This window comes from Bubalus bubalis, chromosome X (assembly GCF_019923935.1).
Source record: "Bubalus bubalis isolate 160015118507 breed Murrah chromosome X, NDDB_SH_1, whole genome shotgun sequence".
NCBI classification, from domain to species: domain Eukaryota; kingdom Metazoa; phylum Chordata; class Mammalia; order Artiodactyla; family Bovidae; genus Bubalus; species Bubalus bubalis.
In genome coordinates this window covers 137,207,544-137,229,214 of record NC_059181.1, presented here as the reverse complement: position 1 = coordinate 137,229,214, position 21,671 = coordinate 137,207,544, and the positions used below count along the sequence as shown (strand labels likewise).

At 43.8% G+C, this 21,671-nt stretch overlaps 1 protein-coding gene across 2 annotated transcripts in view; it reads left to right on the top strand.

Annotated features, from left to right (window-relative positions):
- The first annotated feature begins 3,967 nt into the window (after window positions 1-3,967).
- The window catches only part of ZDHHC9 (zinc finger DHHC-type palmitoyltransferase 9), a 30,203-nt gene continuing 12,499 nt past the window's right edge, over window positions 3,968-21,671 (top strand). The window contains exons 1-5 of one of the 2 annotated variants that reach the window (XM_025276664.2): window positions 3,968-4,162; window positions 4,508-4,573; window positions 5,748-6,048; window positions 16,521-16,681; window positions 20,614-20,772. In XM_025276664.2, the coding sequence (XP_025132449.1) occupies window positions 5,882-6,048; window positions 16,521-16,681; window positions 20,614-20,772 (487 nt within the window). In that variant the 5' untranslated portion in view covers window positions 3,968-4,162; window positions 4,508-4,573; window positions 5,748-5,881. The remainder of the gene's footprint in view (window positions 4,163-4,507; window positions 4,574-5,747; window positions 6,049-16,520; window positions 16,682-20,613; window positions 20,773-21,671) is intronic. The other variant, XM_025276665.2, reaches the window with a different exon arrangement.

The following is a 21,671-nucleotide window of genomic DNA, read 5'->3' as shown; positions in this document are numbered from 1 at the left end:
AGCGGGAGGCTAGGGCTGTGCTGGGTTTGTATCATATGCTCTCACTTAGACATCAAGTTTAGACCATAATCTAGGGACCTAAACTGTGAACACCTAGCACAATCCTTGGCTCAGAGGAGGTCCTTAATAAATGGTCTCCATTGATGTGATTATGATTCCTGTTTAGTGAAAGTGGGGTCAGCAGTAAAGAATCAGCCTGCCAATCCAGGAGACGTGGATTTGATCCCTGGGTTGGGAAGATCCCCTAGAGAAGGGAATGGCTACCCACTCCAGTATTCTTGCCTGGGAAATCCCCCAGGCAGAGGAGCCTGGTGGGCTACAGTCCACGGGGTCACAAAGAGTGGGACACGAGTGAGCAACTAAACAACAACAAGAAGTCTTAGGATTAGTGTTGAGGGCTCCGGCACAGCATCTGAAATCATTCTGGGTGGAGTCAAAGCTCCACAGTCTAGAGATGAAATAAAATTCAAAACTGGCAAGAGCAGACCGGCATCAGAGGCAGGAGCAGAGACTGGGTTTGAGCAGTTTAGTTGCACTGTCATAGGATCTTCCTGGCACCCAGGCAGTTTTTACTGGACTTTTTGTATTGTATTTGTTATACAAATATTACCTATTTGTAAAATGTTTGGTTTTCACATGGTGGCATCCTAAAGGTGCTTCTCAGTCTCTGACAGGAGCCAACAATCCCAACACAGTGATGTGAACACAGAAGGTATATAATGACAGAGATACCAGTGGTCTCTTACTTATTGAAGCACCTAATATTCAGGCAATATTGAGGATTCACTGGAGATGATGGTGCTACAGAACAGCCACTCTACTAGACCAAGATTATAGCCCAAGCTTTTCCCAAGCAGAAGCAAGGTTCCCCGGGAACTGGGAAGCCAAGGGGCCAGTTAGATAAGGATTAATTCCAAGTGACAGATTTAGAGGGTCTGTAAACACACAGCACATGGATGACAAGGGTTCAACAAAGTGAAGAATGGGTCTGTTTCTTCTTAAAGTTCTACCCCAGTCATCAGTGCAGATAAAGGAGGGAGGTGAGAAACGGCAGTTACCTACAGATATCATTAGAACATACATCATTGATTGTGTTTCTCCTATATGTTAGACATTTAGCACACATCATCTCCCATTCCCTGTGTTTCTCCTATATGTTAGACATTTAGCACACATCATCTCCCATTCCCTTTATAACTCTATGAAGTAGGCATTAGCTCTGTTTTACAGCTGAGGAAATTGACTCAGAAACGAGAAATTACTTGACATAATTTACACGAGCTCCTGAGTAGCAAAGTCAGGATTTGAACCTAAGTCCGTCTGGCTATAAAAGCACTGGCGCTTTCTACTATGCATACCATCTTGCCTCTTCTGTATCAGGGAGAGCAGCCCAGCCCCCAGGGAAATAGCTATTGCTTAAGAACACTAAGTTGGTCCCTGTGGACAGGATGCCCATGGTTCTTTCCTTTGTTCATCAATTCATTCTACAAATATGTTTATTTATAGTCAGAAAGTAAGGAGAAGAGAGCAGGCCAGGTGGGTGAGCTGGAAAGGGATACTTGTGTGGGTCGGAGGGCAAGGCGGCCTGAAAGGGTTGAGGCCAAAGTAAACAGACAAAAAAACAAAAATGGGGCCAACAAGAGCTTAAATGCAGGATGGGGACTAAGTTTGGGGATCTGTTTTAGATACAGTACTGAAGGGGTCTCTGAGTGTTTACAGGAGAGATGTGTGGAGCAACACTAAGAGGCAAGTTGCAACTCCATGGTAGCACTCAGGATCTGAGGCCGTTGACACCTCCACACCACGAACACACGCAGGAACTGTCAATATGGAGACAGGTATTTTTAAAAAAGCACACCAGAATGTGTGTGACCACACAATGGAGGCCTACGATTTTATTCCATGCCATTTCGAGTGCTTACCACGTGACTGCAACTCCCCTTCAAAGCAGCCAACACCCCTTTGGATGCATAAAGTCTAGAGGTTTGTGGAAAAGAGAAAAAGAGAAAACAATCTTCATTTATAGTCACAGTGTAGTTAAGGATGTGTATTAAGACCTTGGGGATAATATGAAACGATGTAATGACATAGAAGGAATTGGTATGGAGGGTTTGTCCATATCCATTTTCCTTATTTTTCTTTCAGAGGTGAGCACAAATGATAACAGATTGTAGTAAAGCAAGCCTGACCTACACAGTCACTTAATAATCCCAGAGGGAATGTGACCCACAGCAGGGAGGGGCAGAGCTCAGGAATGTGTTGCTGTGACTCATTCCAGGACTCCCAGGGCTTCACCTACACCTGAGACGTTTGGGTGCTGTGGAGGTTTATTTTTGTCCACTCCCCAATTGGGAGGATGACAGCTGGGGTGACTGTGAGACTCCAAAGGGCCTCTGGTATACACAGACTTGGGAACCCAGGGGCCTGCTGGGCTGTTCCTCTCCTTTCCATACCAAATGAATGCAATACCAGCAGCCTCCAGGATTTCAAGGGGAGAACTGGAGGTGATGATACTGATCATACAGTTCATAAAAACTACACCGATGATTATAATCAGCATGAGTGCTGGGGAACAATAAAAGCTTTATAAAGATGTACTTTCTCCTACAAATGAATTATAACAACTCTCTCATAAGAGAATTACCTAGTAATTTTTTTATCCTTTAAAATTTTTGATTGAAGGGTACCATGAATGTGTCAAATTTAACTATCATTCGGTAGAATTTTGCTTCATATCTTGTGGGACCCAAATCTCATAAAAGGAGAAATAGTTCTTGACCAGGCACGTGGTCCTTCAACTAATACAAAAAAAAAACTGCCTTGGGAAGAGCTTTGGCAGTCTCTTTTGTATTCATTGCAAATACCTTCACCCCAGAGAAACTTTGTTCAAGCTTAGGAAAACAGCTGACAGTCTGGGCACTCTCCCCGATGGTGTGACAGGTAAGGAAAGACCATTTTCCACCCTCTCTCATATTTCCCCTTATATTTGGAAGCCAAGAGCCACACTAGTGGAAACAGACCCAGTATCTTTTAAAGTCTGTTGTAGAATATTGATGCCGTAATTCTCAATTGTTTTCCCCACTCCAAACTTATGCTAAAGGATGCGACTCAGATCAGTAGCAGTGGCTCATTGTGGTAATAACTGCCCTGTCAGAGAGATGGCAGAAAGAATCAATGTAGCTGGTAGGTAGAGTTTCTGCTGCTCCCCTCTGAGCCCCACTCAGCACCTCATTATCATAAGCTCTTCAAATCTAATAGTCATTTACAAGCTTTTGAAGCAATCTTTACTTCATCACCTACCTGAAAGAATTTATGTCCTGTCAGTAGAGTTTCAGCGTCAATTTTTTGTTTACGATACTGCAAAATGATTCTGCCTTCTTGGGGACAGTTATCCCTTTCAAGTTCCTTTTTATATCTGTTTGTTTTGTTCCTAAAGCCAGAGATGCAGGCCAGGGTGACTGGGACAGAGGTGGGATCCCTACCTCGTGAATAGGACTTGGGAGGCAGAGGACTTATTTTTACGCGGGTGCAGAGTAAAATCCCAAGTCGCGATTGATTTCATGTAAGTACGGCTGGAGAGGCCCAAGGAGGATCCAGTTTGGGGTGAGCACCGGGATCTGTGAGCCAGGGTTCCTTCAGCGTCTCATGATACGTGTGTGTGGGGGGGAGGCAGGTCCCCCGTTCCTCCTAGCCCCATTGACACTAAGCTTCATCCCAGTCCCTGCGGAACTATATTAATAGAAAGCGACACTTCACACATCGGTGCTCAGACCCCAAAGGGAGGCTGGCAAAGGCTTGGCAGGTGGGCACGAAGCCGGGAGATGGGTGGGGGAATGGGGCGGAGGCATCGTCGAGTGGCGTTCTGCGCAGCCAATGGTAGCTCGGGGCAGGGGTGGCAGGGGCGGAGGCACCGAGGCGGATCAGCCAATAGAGGGCTAGCAACTACTGGAACGACCTGGTGACGTGAGGAGCGTTCCATTTGGCCAGCGGTGGGCGGTTGCCACAGCTGGTTTAGGGCCCCGACCATTGGGGCCCCTTGTCAGGAGGAGGCAGCCTCCGGGCTGGGGAGAAGCCGCTGCCACCTCTGGCGGCCGACGCGGTCCCCTGGGACAGTGCATTTCCTGGCTTCGGTTCCCGATCGAGTTCGGTCTCCGGGGTTCAGGTAACAAGGGGGTGGGTGGGGGTGGGGGTCTCCGGGGCTCGGCCGCGTGGTGGGTTGCAGCCCCCTCGGCTGCACCGGGACGCGCAGAGCCTACTCTGGCGTTCTCGGCTCGGCGACTGCCGAGCCCTTGGCCGGGGGTGACTACACGTGGCGGGGCGTGTGTGTGTACGAGCGTGCGGAGGTGGCGCGCGTCCCATCCTGCCCGGGGCGGTGGTCGGCGGCGTGGCTGAGGCTGGGCGGGCCTCTCGAGGCCGCGCCCGCCGCCCGTCCGGGACTCGGGCCTCGGGCCCCGAGCCGCTGGGCTGGTCGCTGGTTCTCGACGGATTTTGATCTTTGTTCTCCCAGGCCCGGCTCCCCTTCCTGGTCTCTCCTCCCGCTGGGGCGGTTTATCAGGAGAAGATTGTTGTCCAGGTTAGTTTTACACAAAGGAAGTGTTCTCTGCACCTCCGATGCCCCCTCCCCTTTCCCAAGCCTTCCAGCTTCTTTCCCTGCTCAGCTCCTAGTCTGTCTTTGGACCGTTGCCCTCTCCAGCCCAGTTGGTTATTTCTCATCAGTCAGTCGAGCTGCAGGTTTCCGCCTCTTTCTTGCCAGCGTGAGGCATGTGGTATCGGTAAATAGAGGCCACAGCACCACACCTGAGAGGAGAAGGGTGACAGTGGTGAGAAAGGCTGGGCCTGGGGATTCAGGATGCTAAGTGGAGATGGTACTTCTGAAATGTCCCAGAAAGCACCTTTATGACTTTTCTTAACTGCTGCCACCCGCCCCCCCCTCCCCCCGCGTTGGGCCCCTCCTCCTCCCAGCCATATCAGAATCTCTCTGGCTTAAGTCAGCCTTTCACCTACAGGTCTGTGATGTGGTTTCATTAAGATTCCCACAAATGTTAGGCTAGACCAGCAAAGTTGGTTCATTTCCCAGACTCAGGAAGTTAGGAGGGTTTGATTAGGGGAAATCTGTTTTGAGTAAATACAACCTGGGTTTGTGTACAGTGTCCAAAACCTCCTAGCTCTCCCAAAGGATGACTTGTTCCCTGGTGTGATTCAGATTCCAGTGGCTAATTGAAGAAAGAAGGTGAAGAAGTGGAGGAGGGGAGGGAATGGCCCTTAAGGATGGAAATTCCATTATTTTTAGAGTCTTCTTCATGATGAATATACAATAGTATGGTATAGTGGAGAGCGCCCTGGACTGAAAGTCAACAGACCTATTTTCTTGGCTTAGCTTCGTGGCTTTGGGACCCAGAGAAGTGATTTCCCCACTTCGGTCTTCAGTTTACTTATTTCCAAAACAAAGTAATTGGGGCTGTCACCTATAAAACCTCTTCTAGTTCCTAGTTCTGTGATAATCAAATCATCAGTATTATACTGAAAGTAAAGGGATGTATTTAAGATATACTAGCCTCTTTCTCTTTTTGAGAACCGTTAACCTTTTCTTCTTTTAGGGGACAAAAACAGATTGGAAATAAACTCTTCCATTTCTTCACTCTCAACCCTTGAGGCAGTGCTCATCGTTCGGCCTCTGGGAAAGGAAGATTGAACTGCATTTTCTTGTTCTTGCCTCATTTTTTTTTTCTTTTTGTGTTTTTCCTTAGGACTAGAAATTGGACTTCTGATGATGTTTGACCCAGTGGCTGCAATAGCATACAACGTGATTTCAAAGCTGGGCTCAGCTTCTGTTTCTTCCCTCTTATAATCACAAACCCATTTTGGACCAGGAATTCCAATCATGTCTGTGATGGTGGTGAGAAAGAAGGTGACACGGAAATGGGAGAAACTCCCAGGCAGGAACACCTTCTGCTGTGATGGCCGCGTCATGATGGCCCGGCAAAAGGGCATCTTCTATTTGACCCTCTTCCTCATCCTGGGGACATGTACACTCTTCTTCGCCTTCGAGTGAGTTTCCATTGAGTACTGTTGCCTGATTATGGTTACTTTGGACCCAGGGGAAGAACCTTCTTTCTGGGGAGTTTGTGGCTAGTCCTTGGAAGGTTGTCACTGTCCTCTTGAGCAGTGTCTGTAGATCATGTCAACTGAATTCATTGCTTTGTATGTGCCTCCTTAAAAGACCAAGACGTTTCATAACCAATTTTATAGCACTGATTTGGGGCCACCCCTGGAACACTTAGGAAATAAAAGAATTCATCTTCATTACTCACCTCCCCTTTTCAGTGGTCTCCTTAGGTGGTTAGTGACAGATTGCTTCTTCTCCACCCCTCCTGAGCCTAGGAGCGCTCCCTGTGGTCGTAACTCCACCCCATGATACTTACCTATTCTGTTATTCTGGGTCCTATTTCCTTAGGGCTCAGCTCTCAGCTCGCTGTTAAATTGAAAAGCCAACTGAATTGGGAACCTGCAGATTGGTTCCATCCTCAGCTGTGCCACAGTCTAGCTGCCTGTGTGGCACATATGTGCTTATTAAATGTGAGTTGCTCTTTCTTTCAGTCAAAATCACTCAACATAAACAGCTCTCTGTTCTGTGTGTGCCTGACACCAGCCTTGGAGTTATTTTTTTCTGTGATGTAACAGCCAGTACTAGAGGCAGCTTAAAATCTGTGTCGGTCACTGCTCTAGGGAGGTGACCAGTTGACTACTGTGGCATGACTCCTGGGTATGCTGAGAATGTGGTACATTCCAGGGATGAGAGCAATGCTAATTGGTTTGGGATTATTATGAGGAAGGCCTTGAAGGAGCCAAGAGATGTGTCTGTAGACCATGAGCCATACCTAATATGAACCTGCTACAGTTCATGCACTCCAGTGACCTGGAAATGGAACTCCCCTCAGGGGGTGTGGCCATGGGATGAAGGAGGGGGCTTCTTGGCTTGCCTTTGTGGATAATTAAAATGAACTCTGATCTTTGGGGGCTCATTTTTGTCTTTCTTCTGTAAGGGCTTCAGGCTTTCCCAGTGCATCAAGAGTGTTTTTGGGGGGCTGGTTTGCCAGACTTTGGGATAAGTGCAAATGGCTTGAGTAACAGCAGGGGAAGGAGAGGGATGTAGTTTATAACAGGGCCAGGAAAGTAAGGTCAGAGGACCTTTTTGTCAAAGGCACTTTTTTTGCTGCTGCTGCTACCAAGTTGTAAAATATTTGGCAAAATTAGACAGGTTGATCATGGCTTCTTAGTTGCTTTCCAGTCAGAGTTTCATGGCTGAGTGTGTGTGTGTATACTTTGTGTGGTATGAGTGAGAGTGTGCAGGCGGGCAGGCATAACATAACATTTAAAACAATATTTCCCCACTTCTTACTCTTGTCTTCAAGTTAGCTTTGTTTCTTCCTTGCTTGTTTATGGAAGTGCAGAGCTGAACTCTGCTTTCTGTCATTCTCACTCCTTCCTCTGCTAAATCACTAGCTCTTTTTGCCTCTCTCCCCTCCCCAACTCAGGGTTAAATTTTTGTGGTTGAAACCATTCAAAACAGAGATGAGATTTGTTTCCAGGCCCTGAGCGAGCTGGTAATTCTGGGCCCAGGAACCCTCTGGTTTGACTGGCCAAGGGAACTCGAAATTTGGAGCTACTGGCATTTGGCCCTTTTTGTATCTGGGAGCCAGACAGAGTATGATTTGGCTGTGTTCTGTTCGGCCCTGAAGGCCTCTGAAGAAAATTGCCTGTGGGATGAAGCTTATAATTAACCAAGTTACTGTTTGACAGAGGCACCTTGGGTTTTCTGGTGAGACGACTTTTCCCCCCAAGTTATTTCTTGCGCTTTGCCCTCAGATATGAAGGGTGAGGTTGTTTGTAAACTGCCCTGGGTTCCAGCTGTGTGTGTGGTAGAGTAAATAGTTTTGAGGGTAGGGCTGGGTGAGGGAGTAGGAAAGGGGGAAGGGAGAAGGAAGTAAAAGTGTTAGCTGAGAAGTGGAATGGGGAAGTTTACATCTGACCAAAGGGGAGAGGGCCCCGTCAATGAATCCTTCTCACTAAGAATGGTGGAATCTGTGTTTGTGAGCATGTATGTATGTATGCATATATGTGTGCACATGCATGCATCTGTCTGTCACATGCAGACACGTGGGCACTCTAGGTGGCGGCTGCCTTGACCCTAGCCACTGACAGGCTGTACAGAGGATACCAGCCTGCCTCTGAGGAATGAAGTCTCTTTCTGGTCGACCTTTTACTTTGGGGGTCTATAATTTGGTATCCACCACACGGTGGAGGATAGGGTTTGGGGGCAGAATATGGGCTCCTTTGCTAGTATGAGAACTTACAGAGACCTCAGGAAATCACCTGGTTTAGTCCCCTGCCTTCAGGCAGTTGAGGGTGTCTGAACCAGCAGTGACAAAGGACTGTCTCTTTTCATGTTTAAATTGTATAGGAGCATAGACTGTACATTCTCCGGCTGCTGCATTTTGGCCTTGAGGAAGAAAGTTCAGATCTTGAGGCACATCTGGACCTGCATTTAGTAACAGGGTCCTGCTGGCAGCAGGTGTGCAGGAATGAGTGAGAGGTGATTTATAACCCCCCGTGGCACAGCCCTGGGTTGGCCAGATGGCTTGAGAAATCTGGTCAGGCGTGTGGGCGCCCCTTGATGAAAAACATGCAGTGTTAGTAGTGTCAGTGGACATCTTTTTATTTTTGGATTTTGCTTTTACATGTTTAGATTTCTCAAAGGAGGGTCCTGTGATTTTTCAGTGAACAGACAGTAGGTTAACTACATAAAATGGGAAGAAGTGGTCCATACAGGTGCTCGTTAGCTCTGTGTTGTTAGAAGCATTTCCAAAGAAGCTAGGTAGCATCTCTCAGAGCTGCTGTCATAGAGTGAATTCCTGCCCAGGATGGGAAATAGGGCTAGATTATCACTAAGCCTCTTGCAGCTCTGAGAGTCTGAAATTCTATATAACTCTTGTGTCTGTCTGGAAGATTCTAATACACACATAGAAAAGTAGAGGATAGAAGATTACCAGTAGATAGCTGTATTTTAAATGTAATTGTATCTATTGTATCTATAGTAAATGTATTTGAATTTAGAAGCAGAGTATACATTGTACAGTGCTTAAACAAAGAATTTCCTTGCAAGTAGAGATTATCATACTAAGTGAAGTAAGTCAGAAAGAGAAAGACAAATACCATATGATATCCCTTATATATGTGGACTCTAAAATGTGACACAAATGAACCTATCTATAAAACAGAAACAGACTCAGGGACATAGAGAAAAGACTTGTGGTTGCCATGGGGGGTGGGGTTAGGGAAGAAATGGAGTGGGAGGTTGGGGTTAGCAGATGTAAGCTATTATATGTAGAATGGATAAACAACGGGGTCCTACTGTATAGCCCAGAGAACTGTATTCAATACCCTGGAATTAATCATAATGGAAAAGAATGTGCATATAACTGAATCACTTTGCTGTACAGCAGAAATTAACACAACATTGTAAATCAGCTATACTTTAATCAAGTGTATTCTAGTTAAAAAAAAAGAGAGAAATTTCCTAATGCATTCTTAGGATGAGGTATTTAGGAAATGTGAGCTTTAAGCACATGAACCATTCTCCATCCTTTTTGCCCAAACTCTGTCCAGCTTGTGTGATGAACACATAGCCAACAGCTGGGCTAGGAATGTCAGGACACTATAGCAGACCGACACTGACAACCTGTGAACTGTCCAACTACTGAAAGGCTATTGTGGTATTTAGTCAAATTCAACTTTCTGATAAAGCTTGGGGAAAAGACCAAGTGCACTGTGTTCTGAAAGTGGCTTCCTAGCTTTCTCTTTTAACTGTGTGACCAGATCACTACTGGGGTCAAGGTCTCTTGTGGCATGAATGATTGTGTGACTCTTGACCCCTGAAGTAGGAAGGCGTTTACTGCTGTGATCAGTGCTTATGCCTCACTGTGCCGTATCTAGTGGATATCGTATCAAGGCATTATCAAACCCTGTTGGACTGACCCTCCTGGGTGCTTCTGATGTACAGAGGAGTCATTGAATTGGATGAACTGAAAAAAGCTTTGTAGCACTGCTTAATAATTGTCCCACTTCTAGCCTATTCAGACTTTACCTCTTTTTCAAGTCCCTTCTTGACTCTTCCTTCATGAAATTTTTCTAGTAATTTCTGCATTCATAGGACTAATTGTACATACCAGTCATTTAACACATAATTACATGACATTTTTAATATTTTTTAATTCTGTGGATATTACAGTTTGAGTTCTTTCAGGGTCAGGGACTATCCTCTGCATGTGTGTGGCCCCTACAGTGCCTTCTACTTGGCCTTAAGCAGAGTATGTAATCAATAAATGTAGCTGAATTGATACATTCTGGATGCACTTAAGATGTAGCCGTCTTGACTCACAGAATCATAGAATGATAGATCTGAAAGGGGCCTTGGAGACCATCCCCATCCTTTTGCGGGTGACAAAACCAGGTCTATAGAAATAGATTTCAGCAAGGTCAATCGGCCAGCCAGTGCCTTTATACGACACTGCCTTTCATCTCATTGTTACCTTTTGAATACGGAATCCTGAAGACATGCAGATTACTCAAGCTGTGCATAGTGCCAAATGCTGGACTGGCATATTCTGGAGTCTTGCTAGCTAGTGTTTGTGTTGCCTTAGTGGATTCTAGGTTACCTTGGCCTCCTTAACTCATGCTCCTAGTGGCTCAGATGGTAAAGCGTCTGCCCGCAATGCTGGAGACGCAGGTTCGATCCCTGGGTTGGGAAGATCCCCTGGAGAAGGAAATGGCAACCCACTCCAGTATTCTTGCCTGGGGAATCCCATGGGCAGAGGAGTCTGGTAGCCTACAGTCCATGGGGTCGCAAAAAGTTGGACATGACTGAGTGATTTCACTCACTAGAAAACGAAGACATGTTTGTGGAAAACTGACTGTATTCTAGCATGGCATTCTGGTAGCCTTGCAGGAACAAGGAACCTCTTCCTTTAAGTGTGAACTTAGAGAGTAAGCTTTTGAGTTACAAGGGATCATCACCCCTGTTGCTGCTCCTAGTCCCTGCTTCCAAGATGAGGACAGCTCTGAGAAAAATTAGGTAATGTGTGCTCCTTACCATGTTACTCTGTGGGTGATGGTGATGAAAGGGGCGCCGTGTCCCCATGTCAGACAGAAGGGAAAAGGCAGTCTGATAACAAAGTTACCGGGTTTGAGGAGACACAGGGCTAGGTAGACCAAGGCCAAAGTCTGACATGGAGGGGTATCCCTGTCTATAGGACAAAGTCCAGGTCCCTGAATTCCTTAGGTGAGATTAGGAAGAAGAAAAAATGACTTTATCATGATCTCTAATCAAGAGAGTATTCGCTGAAGAATTGCCCTGTGGAGGTTCAGTCTTGTGCTTATCTAGTCCTATTCGGTGACTCTGCCAACCAAAGACAGTTTTAGAAAGGCATAGTTGCTTCTTTGATATCAATCTCTTACAGTACTTAGCTAAACTCAACTTCCTGATAAAGCATGGTCTCTGGAGAAGGATTGGGCTATGTCTCCTCAACAATGTGTTTCCCTTTACCAATTCTTTATGCTCCTGTCATTCAGAATTCATCTGTGTATTTTCAGCTTTTACTACCGTTTGTGGTGATGAGGTTCACACTGTCAGTCTCCACTGAACGTATCTCCCATCTTTTGAGAATGTCTTAGTTGAGTATAGTGATCGTCTGCTATGGGAAAAGTGAACACAGAGGACAGGGGTGTCCCTAGCATGCTGACAATAGTTGAGATGCTTATTGAGGGAAAGGAGCCTTAAATCTTCCTCCTCAGAGATGCCAGAGCCGGTATTGTGTTTAACAACAAAAAAGACTTTATGCCTCCTCTTGCGGTAGCAAGAGGCTAATGAATTCAGGGTAATGAGGAAGATGTGTCTGGAATGGAGCAAGGAAGAGGCAAGAAAGAACCTATGATGATGATTAGATAAGGCCAGTTAAAGGAGGGCCTCAGAATACTGGCCTGAGGAGGTGGGGGCTTAATATAATAGGTAGCAGGGAACTGTTCTAAGTTCTTGATCAGGAAGATATTATAGTTGAAATTTGTTACTTGTTATTTTTGAAATTGGTTATATTTGTAACAATTGAAATGTGAAATGTATTGTTACAACTGAACTTTGGGAACTACTTAATAGGTTTGCTTCTATAGAGATTTTGGCCTTCCTCAGTGAGAGGATGGCTCATTGCCTCAGAATTGAAAATGTCCTTGTTTGTTTAATTTTCCCATTGCTGCTGGAGCAAAACAGGGTTATGCATTTTCAAAACTCTGACCTTCACATAGCAGCAAATCTTGAAGCTGATATTAAATTATGTTTTTAGTGTCCATGGAAACTTTGTCCCTTATGCAAACTCTGAATGTCATCAGCAAGAATGTTGAACTGGTCCTATGGGTGGTTCTACATGTTTACTATGCTCTAGAGATAGGATCAGAGAAGGCAATGGCACCCCACTCCAGCACTCTTGCCTGGAAAATCCCATGGACGGAGGAGCCTGGTGGGCTGCAGTTCATGAGGTCGCTAAGAGTCGGACACGACTGAGCGACTTCACTTTCACTTTTCACTTTCATGCATTGGAGAAGGAAATGGCAGCCCACTCCAGTGTTCTTGCCTGGAGAATCCCAGGGATGGGGGAGCCTCATGGGCTGCCGTCTATGGGGTCGCACAGAGTCGGACACGACTAAAGTGACTTAGCAGCAGCAGCAGCAGCAGAGATAGGATGTAGGTATAAGGACAGATGGCGGTCCCTGTCAGGGAGGACTTACAGCAAAGGCTTATTTCTGTTATGTGGGCTCAAGGGCCATTGTGGAGCTCTAATCCTTGGCCCTTCCTGCTGTGCCAAGCTTCCTTAAAGCCACCCTTAATGACTGCTATGGGAGCAGTTTCAAGCAGCCCCCAGATTCCCAAGAGAGCTCTTTTCTGACCACTTACAGTCCTTAGAGTCTGACTCACCATCTGTACACTTGATTATTGGTCTTATCTTATTTAGCTGTTTCATATGTTAGTTATGTTTCTCCAACAAAATTAAGTTCCATTTCTCTTGTTCTTCATTTCTTAGACCCATAAATAGTTATTGGCTGATGGTGCTGATAAAAGAACAACAGCAGAAAACATAGCAAGAAAGCTATTAGGGAGACAGAATCAGAGCACAGAACACTAGTGCACACTGCTGGTCTGTGAGGCAGCCCTGTCGTGGAATCTGTCTGGTTTCTTACCACTTCCACTCATGAATCTCTTTTGAAGTTTTTTGTGTGAATTGAAGTCTATGTCATTATGATTGTCCTTCCAATGAACTCTGGTGTGCTAGAGACGGGGGATGGGATATGGCACACCAGCCCAGCCTGGCACTGCTGGTTACTGCTGGTCAGTACCATCATGTGGCCCATGAGACATGTGGGAGTCCTGTCATGTAGTCCAGCTGTGGAAGCCTGAAGCTGATCAAGAGGTTGAAAGAAGATGGCTTAAAGTGATGATGTCTCTGCAGGTGGCAGAAATGGAGATTTGGTGGGGACATAGTTGCATTTATAAAATTCACAAGGGAGAAAAGTCACTTCTAACTGCCTGGTATTCTGAAGACAAAGGAGAGTTCTGTTTCAAGAAGTGTATGGATATCATTATTCATATCAATATAGATAGAAAGTACCACAGGGTTTCAAAGACAGTTTATATTTGCGGATGATAGATCCAGTCTTTCTCTAGGACAAATTAGTGGTGTTTGAGGGTACTCCTGACTTTGGAGGTTGATACTGGGAATTACCACCAAATCTTTGCATAGCTTCTTATTTAAGAGAGATCGCTAGCTTACTGCAATTATGAGGCTAACCCAGGTGGGTATTAAAGGCAGACAGATGGGTTGTAGTTTGCAGCGGTCTTAGCCTCTGGCTTTCTTATTTCCTCTTATTCTGGGTAGAAAGGCCTACTGGTCCCACATCTGCCTTCCCAGCCACACCCACTCACTAGTGACAACTGGCTGCCAGTAGCCTTGTCTCCGAAGAACAATACAATGGGCCTGTTGTGTACTTGTTGACACACAGAGTGGATTGTTTTAGCAGGTGCAGAAGATATTCTGTGTGGAGATTACAGAGACCTTTATCCTTGATGGTGAAGCGTAATTCAAATCTAAGTTGTCCTTTGTCCGGTCAACAAGCAGGTGTTGAAATGAGACTTTAGTTAAGCTCAGTCCTTCAGGGCGTGGGGGCATCATTAATGTGTGTGTTTGCGTTCTACTCTCTCTGTATCTTTTCCCTCGAATAAAACAGTTTTAAACTCCCTTTGGTGGCCAATCAGATGGCTCTGATTTTTCTAAGGCTTTTCATTGGCAATGATACACCCAGGGCAGTCTGAATTTTGGAGATGTCACTTCTTTGTTTTCAAGAGTGATTTTAGGGATGGGCAGTGATGAGGAAAATGGCTATTTTCTGCCAGTGTGGTAATTTCATTTGGCTTGTCTCAGAGATGGAGCCTTGTGTTTCTCCTGTGTCCTTTTGGGTCCCTGATGAGTGCAGGTGACTTTTCTGAATTCATTTCTTGATTATCTGTACCAGTGAAGGGGAGCAGTGGAAAAGAGAGTAATCCGCAAGCTCGTCCGTGAGGGCTGCCTCACAGACCAGCAAGGACCTTCATTACCCTGAACTCAGTTAGCCAGACCCTACCCTTGGATTTTAGGAGAAGGAAGAAAATCCTACAAAAGCAAGCTGAGAGCAAGGATTTTGTTAAAAAACAAACAAGCAGGCAAGCAAACAAAAAGCCGCAGAAATCATTTGCAAATTCACTCCGTATGTTCACCTTCATGGCAAATTGCTCAGCCGAGCAGTATAGTTGGTTCCCACGCGCCATGCAGTTGAGTGTGTGGCAGGGAGGCAGGAGAAGGATCTCATGGGGATTGTTCCAAACGTGCAGCAAAGGTACAGCCTGGGGTTAAAGGTCTACTTCGAGTTGATAGTGGCGTGCTTAATCCCCATGCTGATGAGGTAAGCCTTTTTCCTATCTTATTCTCTTCACTCTCCCTCTGGTCCTTGTACATCTACTTATAGTCAGCTTCCAAGACAAGATTTCTGTGTTGAAGAAGGAAATATGCATCAGGAGAAGGAGAATAAAAAATAGGTCAGTGATAACTCTCATCACATATTCCCATTTATTTGGTTTGATATTCAGTTCAACTGGACAAGTATTTGTTGATAGCTTCTTTGTTCCCATACTTGTATTAGGCTCAGGGAGATAGAGATCCATGATGATAATGCTAATAGCTGACATTTACTTAGCATTTACTATGTGTCAAGGGCAGTTCTAAGCATTTTATTTATATTCATGCATTTGAGCCACACAACCACCCTATGAAATACTACTATTATCATCTTCATTTCATAGATAAGGAGACAGAAGTTAACTCAGTTACCGCAACTATGAGCTGGTAGAGCCAGAATTCAAACCCAGGTGTTCCCACTCCTAAAAGGCAAAGTTCTTGCTCTTCGGAAGTTTAACTGGGGGAGATGAAGTCAACGTAGCGAAAAACAGTGCAGTTTAGGATAGGCCTTTGGAAGAGGCAAGACCTCACTAAATCCCAGATTCTTCAGCCATCACAGATGTAGTGTGAGAAGTAGATGCTACCGTGCGTCTGAAGAGCCAAGTGCATATGGTGTGTGCTCAATACATTGTGGTTGTAATGCTGACAGTGATGGCATTGGTGCATTGATGGCTTTGGATCTGAAAGGCCAGTCGAGCTGGGATATCCAGAGAGGGAGAGGAATGGCCTTCCAGGTGAGTTAAGGGAAAAGAGGGGAAGAAATATGATATTGAGAAGGGGTGCAAAAGAGATACAGTTTTCTTATTCACTTGCTTATGGTCACTGGTCACCTACTGGCTGAGCTAATTGAGGAAGGTAGAGGAGTGAGTGGATGTTGCAGAGTCAGGCAGCATCTCTGAAGCTTTTCAGTGGCCTTTGAACACACTGGACACACCACCTGTTTGACACTGGGACTCTGCTTCATGGCTGGTCCTCATCTTTTCTTCCCTCTCCTTGGGCTCAGGCCCAATGTCAGATGAGTGAGTACGAAAAACTCTAGACATTCCCCGAGTGAGAGCAACCTGTGGTGCTTACAATCCAGGCTCAGGTACATCCCGGACCTTAACAGGTATGAGCCTTTGCTGAAGTGCATAGGAAATGTGGCTCCCAGCAGGCTGATGGAAGGGACTGGGCTTGGGGGTATCGGAGGTCCCTTAGACTGTCTCCTGTATATTATAGGTAGCATCAATCAGTGATGTATTTGTTGAGCTCCTAGTATGTGCAGAACCATGTGTTAGGAGGTTTTGGTAATTTGAGAAAAGCAAAAAATATGTCCCTGCCCTTGAAGTACTGTGATTTTGTTGTGGAGACCAGAGTGACACACTGGTAATAATTCGAGGTCAGTATTGTGTAGGAATAACTAAGTGTTCAAATGTCTGCTTTCTTCAGATGCCGCTACCTGGCTGTTCAGCTGTCTCCTGCCATCCCTGTGTTCGCTGCCATGCTATTCCTTTTCTCCATGGCCACCCTGCTGAGGACCAGCTTCAGTGATCCTGGAGTGATCCCTCGGGCCCTACCAGATGAAGCAGCTTTCATAGAAATGGAGATAGGTGGGTTTTCTGACCAGCTGGCAAGATGCTGTACAATGAGTGGCTTTGATTGGTAAGGGAGTGGAATCATAATTATAGTTGCAGATTAATACTCACTTCCAGCCTTTTCCCCCAGAGATCCTGAATCTGAGATTGTTACCACTCAGTAAAGAATGTGAACTTCATTCTTCCCTCTTTAGGGTTGCATTTCAGGAAGGATTTCTTACCAAGGTCCTGCTACACTGTTTCCAAGAAGATTTTTTTTTTAATTAAGAAAATAAAAACTTTTGGGGGGTCATCAATTCATTTGAATTTTTTGAATGAAAACTATAAACCTTCTCTTCATAAAAATATTCTTATATGCATCACACACATACAATTTTTTAATATTTATTTTATTTGGCTGCACTGGGTCTTAGTTGTGGCACATGGGATTTTTGTTGGGGTGTGCAAGATCTTTTTAGTTTTTGGCATGTAGGATCTAGTTCCCTAACCAGGAATTGAACCTGGGTCCCCTGTATTGGGAGCTCAGAGCCTTAACTGCTGGACCACCAGGGAAGTCCCTGGATATAATTTCAGGACTTCATAGGTCTTTTGAAGCACTTGCATGGGTTTCTAACTAAGAATTCCTGCTTTAGGGAAACACAGGATGAAAGGGGACACTTGTGGTGCCAGGAACCATTGAGAATTCTAGGAATGGTAAAGGAAGTAGTTACAAGCTCATCACAGTGCAGTCTGCAGCTCAGGGTAGGGCTCTTTGGGACAGAGATGAAGTGCTGTACTAACCAGGAGCCAGCCAGGGTGCCCTCATGAATTGAAGCAGAACATTCCAGAACTCGAGGAGGGGATATCCTAGGAGCTCACACTGCAAAAGAAGGCTCTGATGCCAGTACTCCGAGAGACTGGGAGCCCACCGGATCCAATAGCAGTCGGTGCTGCCTAAGTTGTTCTCAAGTCTGATACTCAAGTAGCTAGAGTCAGCATCCAAGTCATGTAGAGCAGAAGAAAGGGACCCGGGATTCTAAGACTAAAGCTGTGCCAGTGGAGCACCGACCCGTGGTTAGCCTTTAGTTCCTTCAGGTGCTTTGTTGTTATTGTTGCTTGTTTGTTGGGATTTTACTACTAATAATATTATTTTATTTAATTAGAAAGATACAAACATGTTAGAGTTCTAATAGGTATTATATTGCATTTATATCTTATTTTTGAGAGAATTTATATTTGTATAAATATTATATGCCTCTCCAAGAGGATAGTATATTTTTCTGTATTTTCAGACTGAATTTTGTACCCTTTGATATAATTTTTATCATTTTTAATATAATTTCTGTACTTCTCATCCTGAGTTTATTCCTAATGTTTATATGCGTGCTGTTGTCAAGGAAATGTTTTCTCCCAGTTCTAGTTGGTTTCTTTTTCCCCCCAGTTTTATTGAGATATAATTGACATGTGACATTGTGTAAGTTTAAGATGTACAGTGTTTTGATTTGATATTCTTGCTTTGAAAGCTTCCAGCTTTTGTATTTCTTTTGTTTATTTAACTGTGTTTATCTTGCTTCTTAGTGGATTTCTTTTCGAAAAATTTCAGCCTGTTTAGTTATGCTAAGGGGACACAGGTTTGTGCACATCTGAGCTCAGACTACTTAGGGACACAGTGAGGGTGGGAGTTGTGGGAAGTAAGCAGAGGTGGGGCTTGTTGGCACAGCTGGAGTTGGGGAAGACCTGGGCTAGTTAGCAGCAAGATAGGAAGGGACAGTTGTGAGTGTAGTCTTTGCTCTCTCTGGGTTATTCTTTCATCATCCTCTTTCCATTCACATATGGAGAAACTGAAGGTCAAGGCAGTGCTTTGATGTGATCTTGCCTCTCACAGCAGACGGTTAGCAAGGTTAGCTCTGTTTTGCCAGATTGCTGGGCCCAGGGCCCAGTCTTGAGCTGTCAGGTTGTTACCTCTGCATTTAGCACGTTTCTCTCAATAGTAGAGTGTGTTCTTGAGTTCATACATATGTTTTTGTTAACAAGTTTTTGTCAACTTACATTTGGCCCTGTACTAGGTATGCTGTGGGTGGGGGCTGGGTAGGGGAGAGAAGACAACATGTGGTTCCCTTGCATAGTAGCCCGCCTCATGGGGAGGGTGAGCCATGAACTCTGTCTCCCAGGTGCCTTCATGCAAAGCACATGCAGAAGAAGGTTAAGGTGACATGCTGGTACTTATTATCATCCTCTAATGAATAGCTCTCCCCATTCTTTTAAGACTTATGTCACACTGTTATTGTTTGATTTCACAGCATCCACCCCACTCTGCAAAAAAAGGAAAAAAGTTCCATATGGCAGATATTTTTAAAATCAAAGTGAATTGAAAAAAATCTCTTTTTAGAATTATCCTGCACAGCAAGGGTGCAATGAGACAGGCACTCTCACATGCTACAGATGGGCGGGCATTACATTGATACAATCTGTCTGGGAGGCAGTTTGGCAATAAGTGACTTGGGCTTTAAGGGTTCTTACCCTTTGACTTAGTCACTTCACTTCTCTCAGGATTAGCTAAAGGAAATAAATCTGGGATGTACACAAATAATCGTAGAAGGATTTTTAATGCATCATGTTTTTCTTTTTCCTAGCTATTTTAATGACAGCAACTTAATATATTACTGCCCAGACTTCAACATGTTTTCCTTTTTTTCTTTATGATTTAGCAATAAATTTTAACACATAAACATATTCTTGAGGAAAAGGAGGAGATTGTGATTAGGGTGGAGATCAAAGGGAACAAGCTTCGTCTTGAATGTTTTAAGTTTTTGCATACAACATCATTTAAAGAGCAAAATTCCAGAGACAGTTTAAATGCCCGATAACATGGATTGGTTAAAATAATTGCAGTACATGCATATGATACAATATAGATAATGATGTTTTCAGAAAAAAACAATTAACAACTGTGGGAAAATGCCCATTGTATAATGTTAAGTGAAAAATACAAGGTATAAAATTGTATCTATAATATAATCTCAAATTTAAAAAATTATGAATGTTTATCTGTTGAATAGAGGGAAATACACCAAAATGCATAAATATCCCTGAGTTGAGAGATTGTCAGTGGTTTTTCTTATCTCCTATTCGTATTTTCTGTTTTTTCAAATTTTTTTGCAATAAGCATGTATCACTTATTTTTAAATAATTGTTTTTCTGATTCTAAATATTGCCAGTTTTTTCATGCATATATTTACTTTTGCAAGATAAAATCCTTTATACCTGTTTCTTTTTAGCACACATTTTCATTTTTCAGTATGTTGTGAACATTTCCCTATATCATTTAAAATGCATGCATCATTTAAAATGGCTACATAATATTTCACCCCATGTGTGTATCATAATTTACTTAACCGATCTCCTACTATGATATTGAGGTTATTTTCAGTCTTTCGCTATTAAAAGGGACTTCTGTGACAAATATCCTGCTTTAACATCTTTTGTACATCTCTTTATAATTTGGTAAGTTCCTAGAAGTTGAATTGCTGGGTCAAAAGTATACACATAAAATTAAATAAAATTTTGGTAGTCACTGCCATATTGCTTACTGGTACCTCCTCCCCATCCTTGCCAACACTGAGTATTTTTCTTTCTAATATTTGTTAATATAGAAAGTGGAAATGGTAGCTTTGTGTTAATTTTTTATTTCTTTGGTTATAGGTAAAGTTGGATGTTTTCATTTCATATATTTTTAGCCATTTTTATTTCTTCTTATATGAATGTTTTTCTTTGTTATCAGCCAAAAAGCTTGAAGAAACACTTTTTTACGTGTAAACAAAATAATTGAATGGCACTCAGTGGAGTTTTGGAAAGATACTCTTGTGATGTTGAGAGTCTAGTCTGGAGATGATAGTGGGCCTAGGGAACCTTTGATTATTGTCACTGCTCTTGGAGAGGTGGTATTAACTGTCTTTACTGATCTACAGAAGCTACCAATGGTGCGGTGCCCCAAGGCCAGCGACCACCCCCTCGTATCAAGAATTTCCAGATAAACAACCAGATTGTGAAACTGAAGTACTGTTATACATGCAAGATCTTCCGGCCTCCCCGGGCCTCTCATTGCAGCATCTGTGACAACTGTGTGGGTGAGTGAAACCAAAGGGGCTTTGCCTGGGGGAAAGGCTGACTTGAAGAGGATCAGAGTGATTTTTCTCAAGAAAAATCAGTGGGGATGGGAAGATAGATTTAGATAGAAAATGAGCTAGATTTAGTTAAGAAACTTTAGATAGGAAACAAGCTTCTGAACAGTTGTAAATCAACTGTACTTCTGTAGATCAGATCATAATTTAAATATCCTCTAGTCTAAAAATTAAAAAAAAAAAAACCTCTTGTAAATGAAGAGATAAACTTTACCTGTTTTTCAAATCTGAATTTTCCTCTGCTGAATCTGTTTCAAGTGGAACCCACCTTACAAAGGGGGAGGAGAATCCTAGTCCACTGGAGGGCAGCATCGAGGAAGGAAGGGCTAAATAAGAAGTGGTGTTCCCAAGAAGAAAAAAGTTGCTAGCACTTATTGAATTTCTCATATATATTAGGCACTGTGCTAAGTGCTTTTTCTTTCTCTCATTTAAGACTTATAAAAACACCGTAAGATAGATATTATTCCCATTTTACAGATGAGGAAATAGGTGAAGCACCTTTGTGTAGGTTCGTATGAAGCTGGAAAGGGTCTAATTCCAAAATCCTCATTTGTTCTTTCTCTGCTTCTGCTTCAAGTGTGGCAGGTGTATGTGTACATAATACAGGGGTCCGTGCTTCTATTTGCATATATATGTGACTTAGTTGTAATCACTGCCTAGTGTATGCTGAGCCCTGGAAAAGATCAAAACCAGACAGTAAATACGTCTGTGGAAAGGCAGATGTATGCAGTTCCTTATATTATCAATAGGCATTCTTCCAGCATTCTTTGTATATGCCATGGAGTATGCCTGAGTACATTGCTTTCCTCTTATTAGCCAATTCTTTTTAGTTTAAGGGTGGGAAG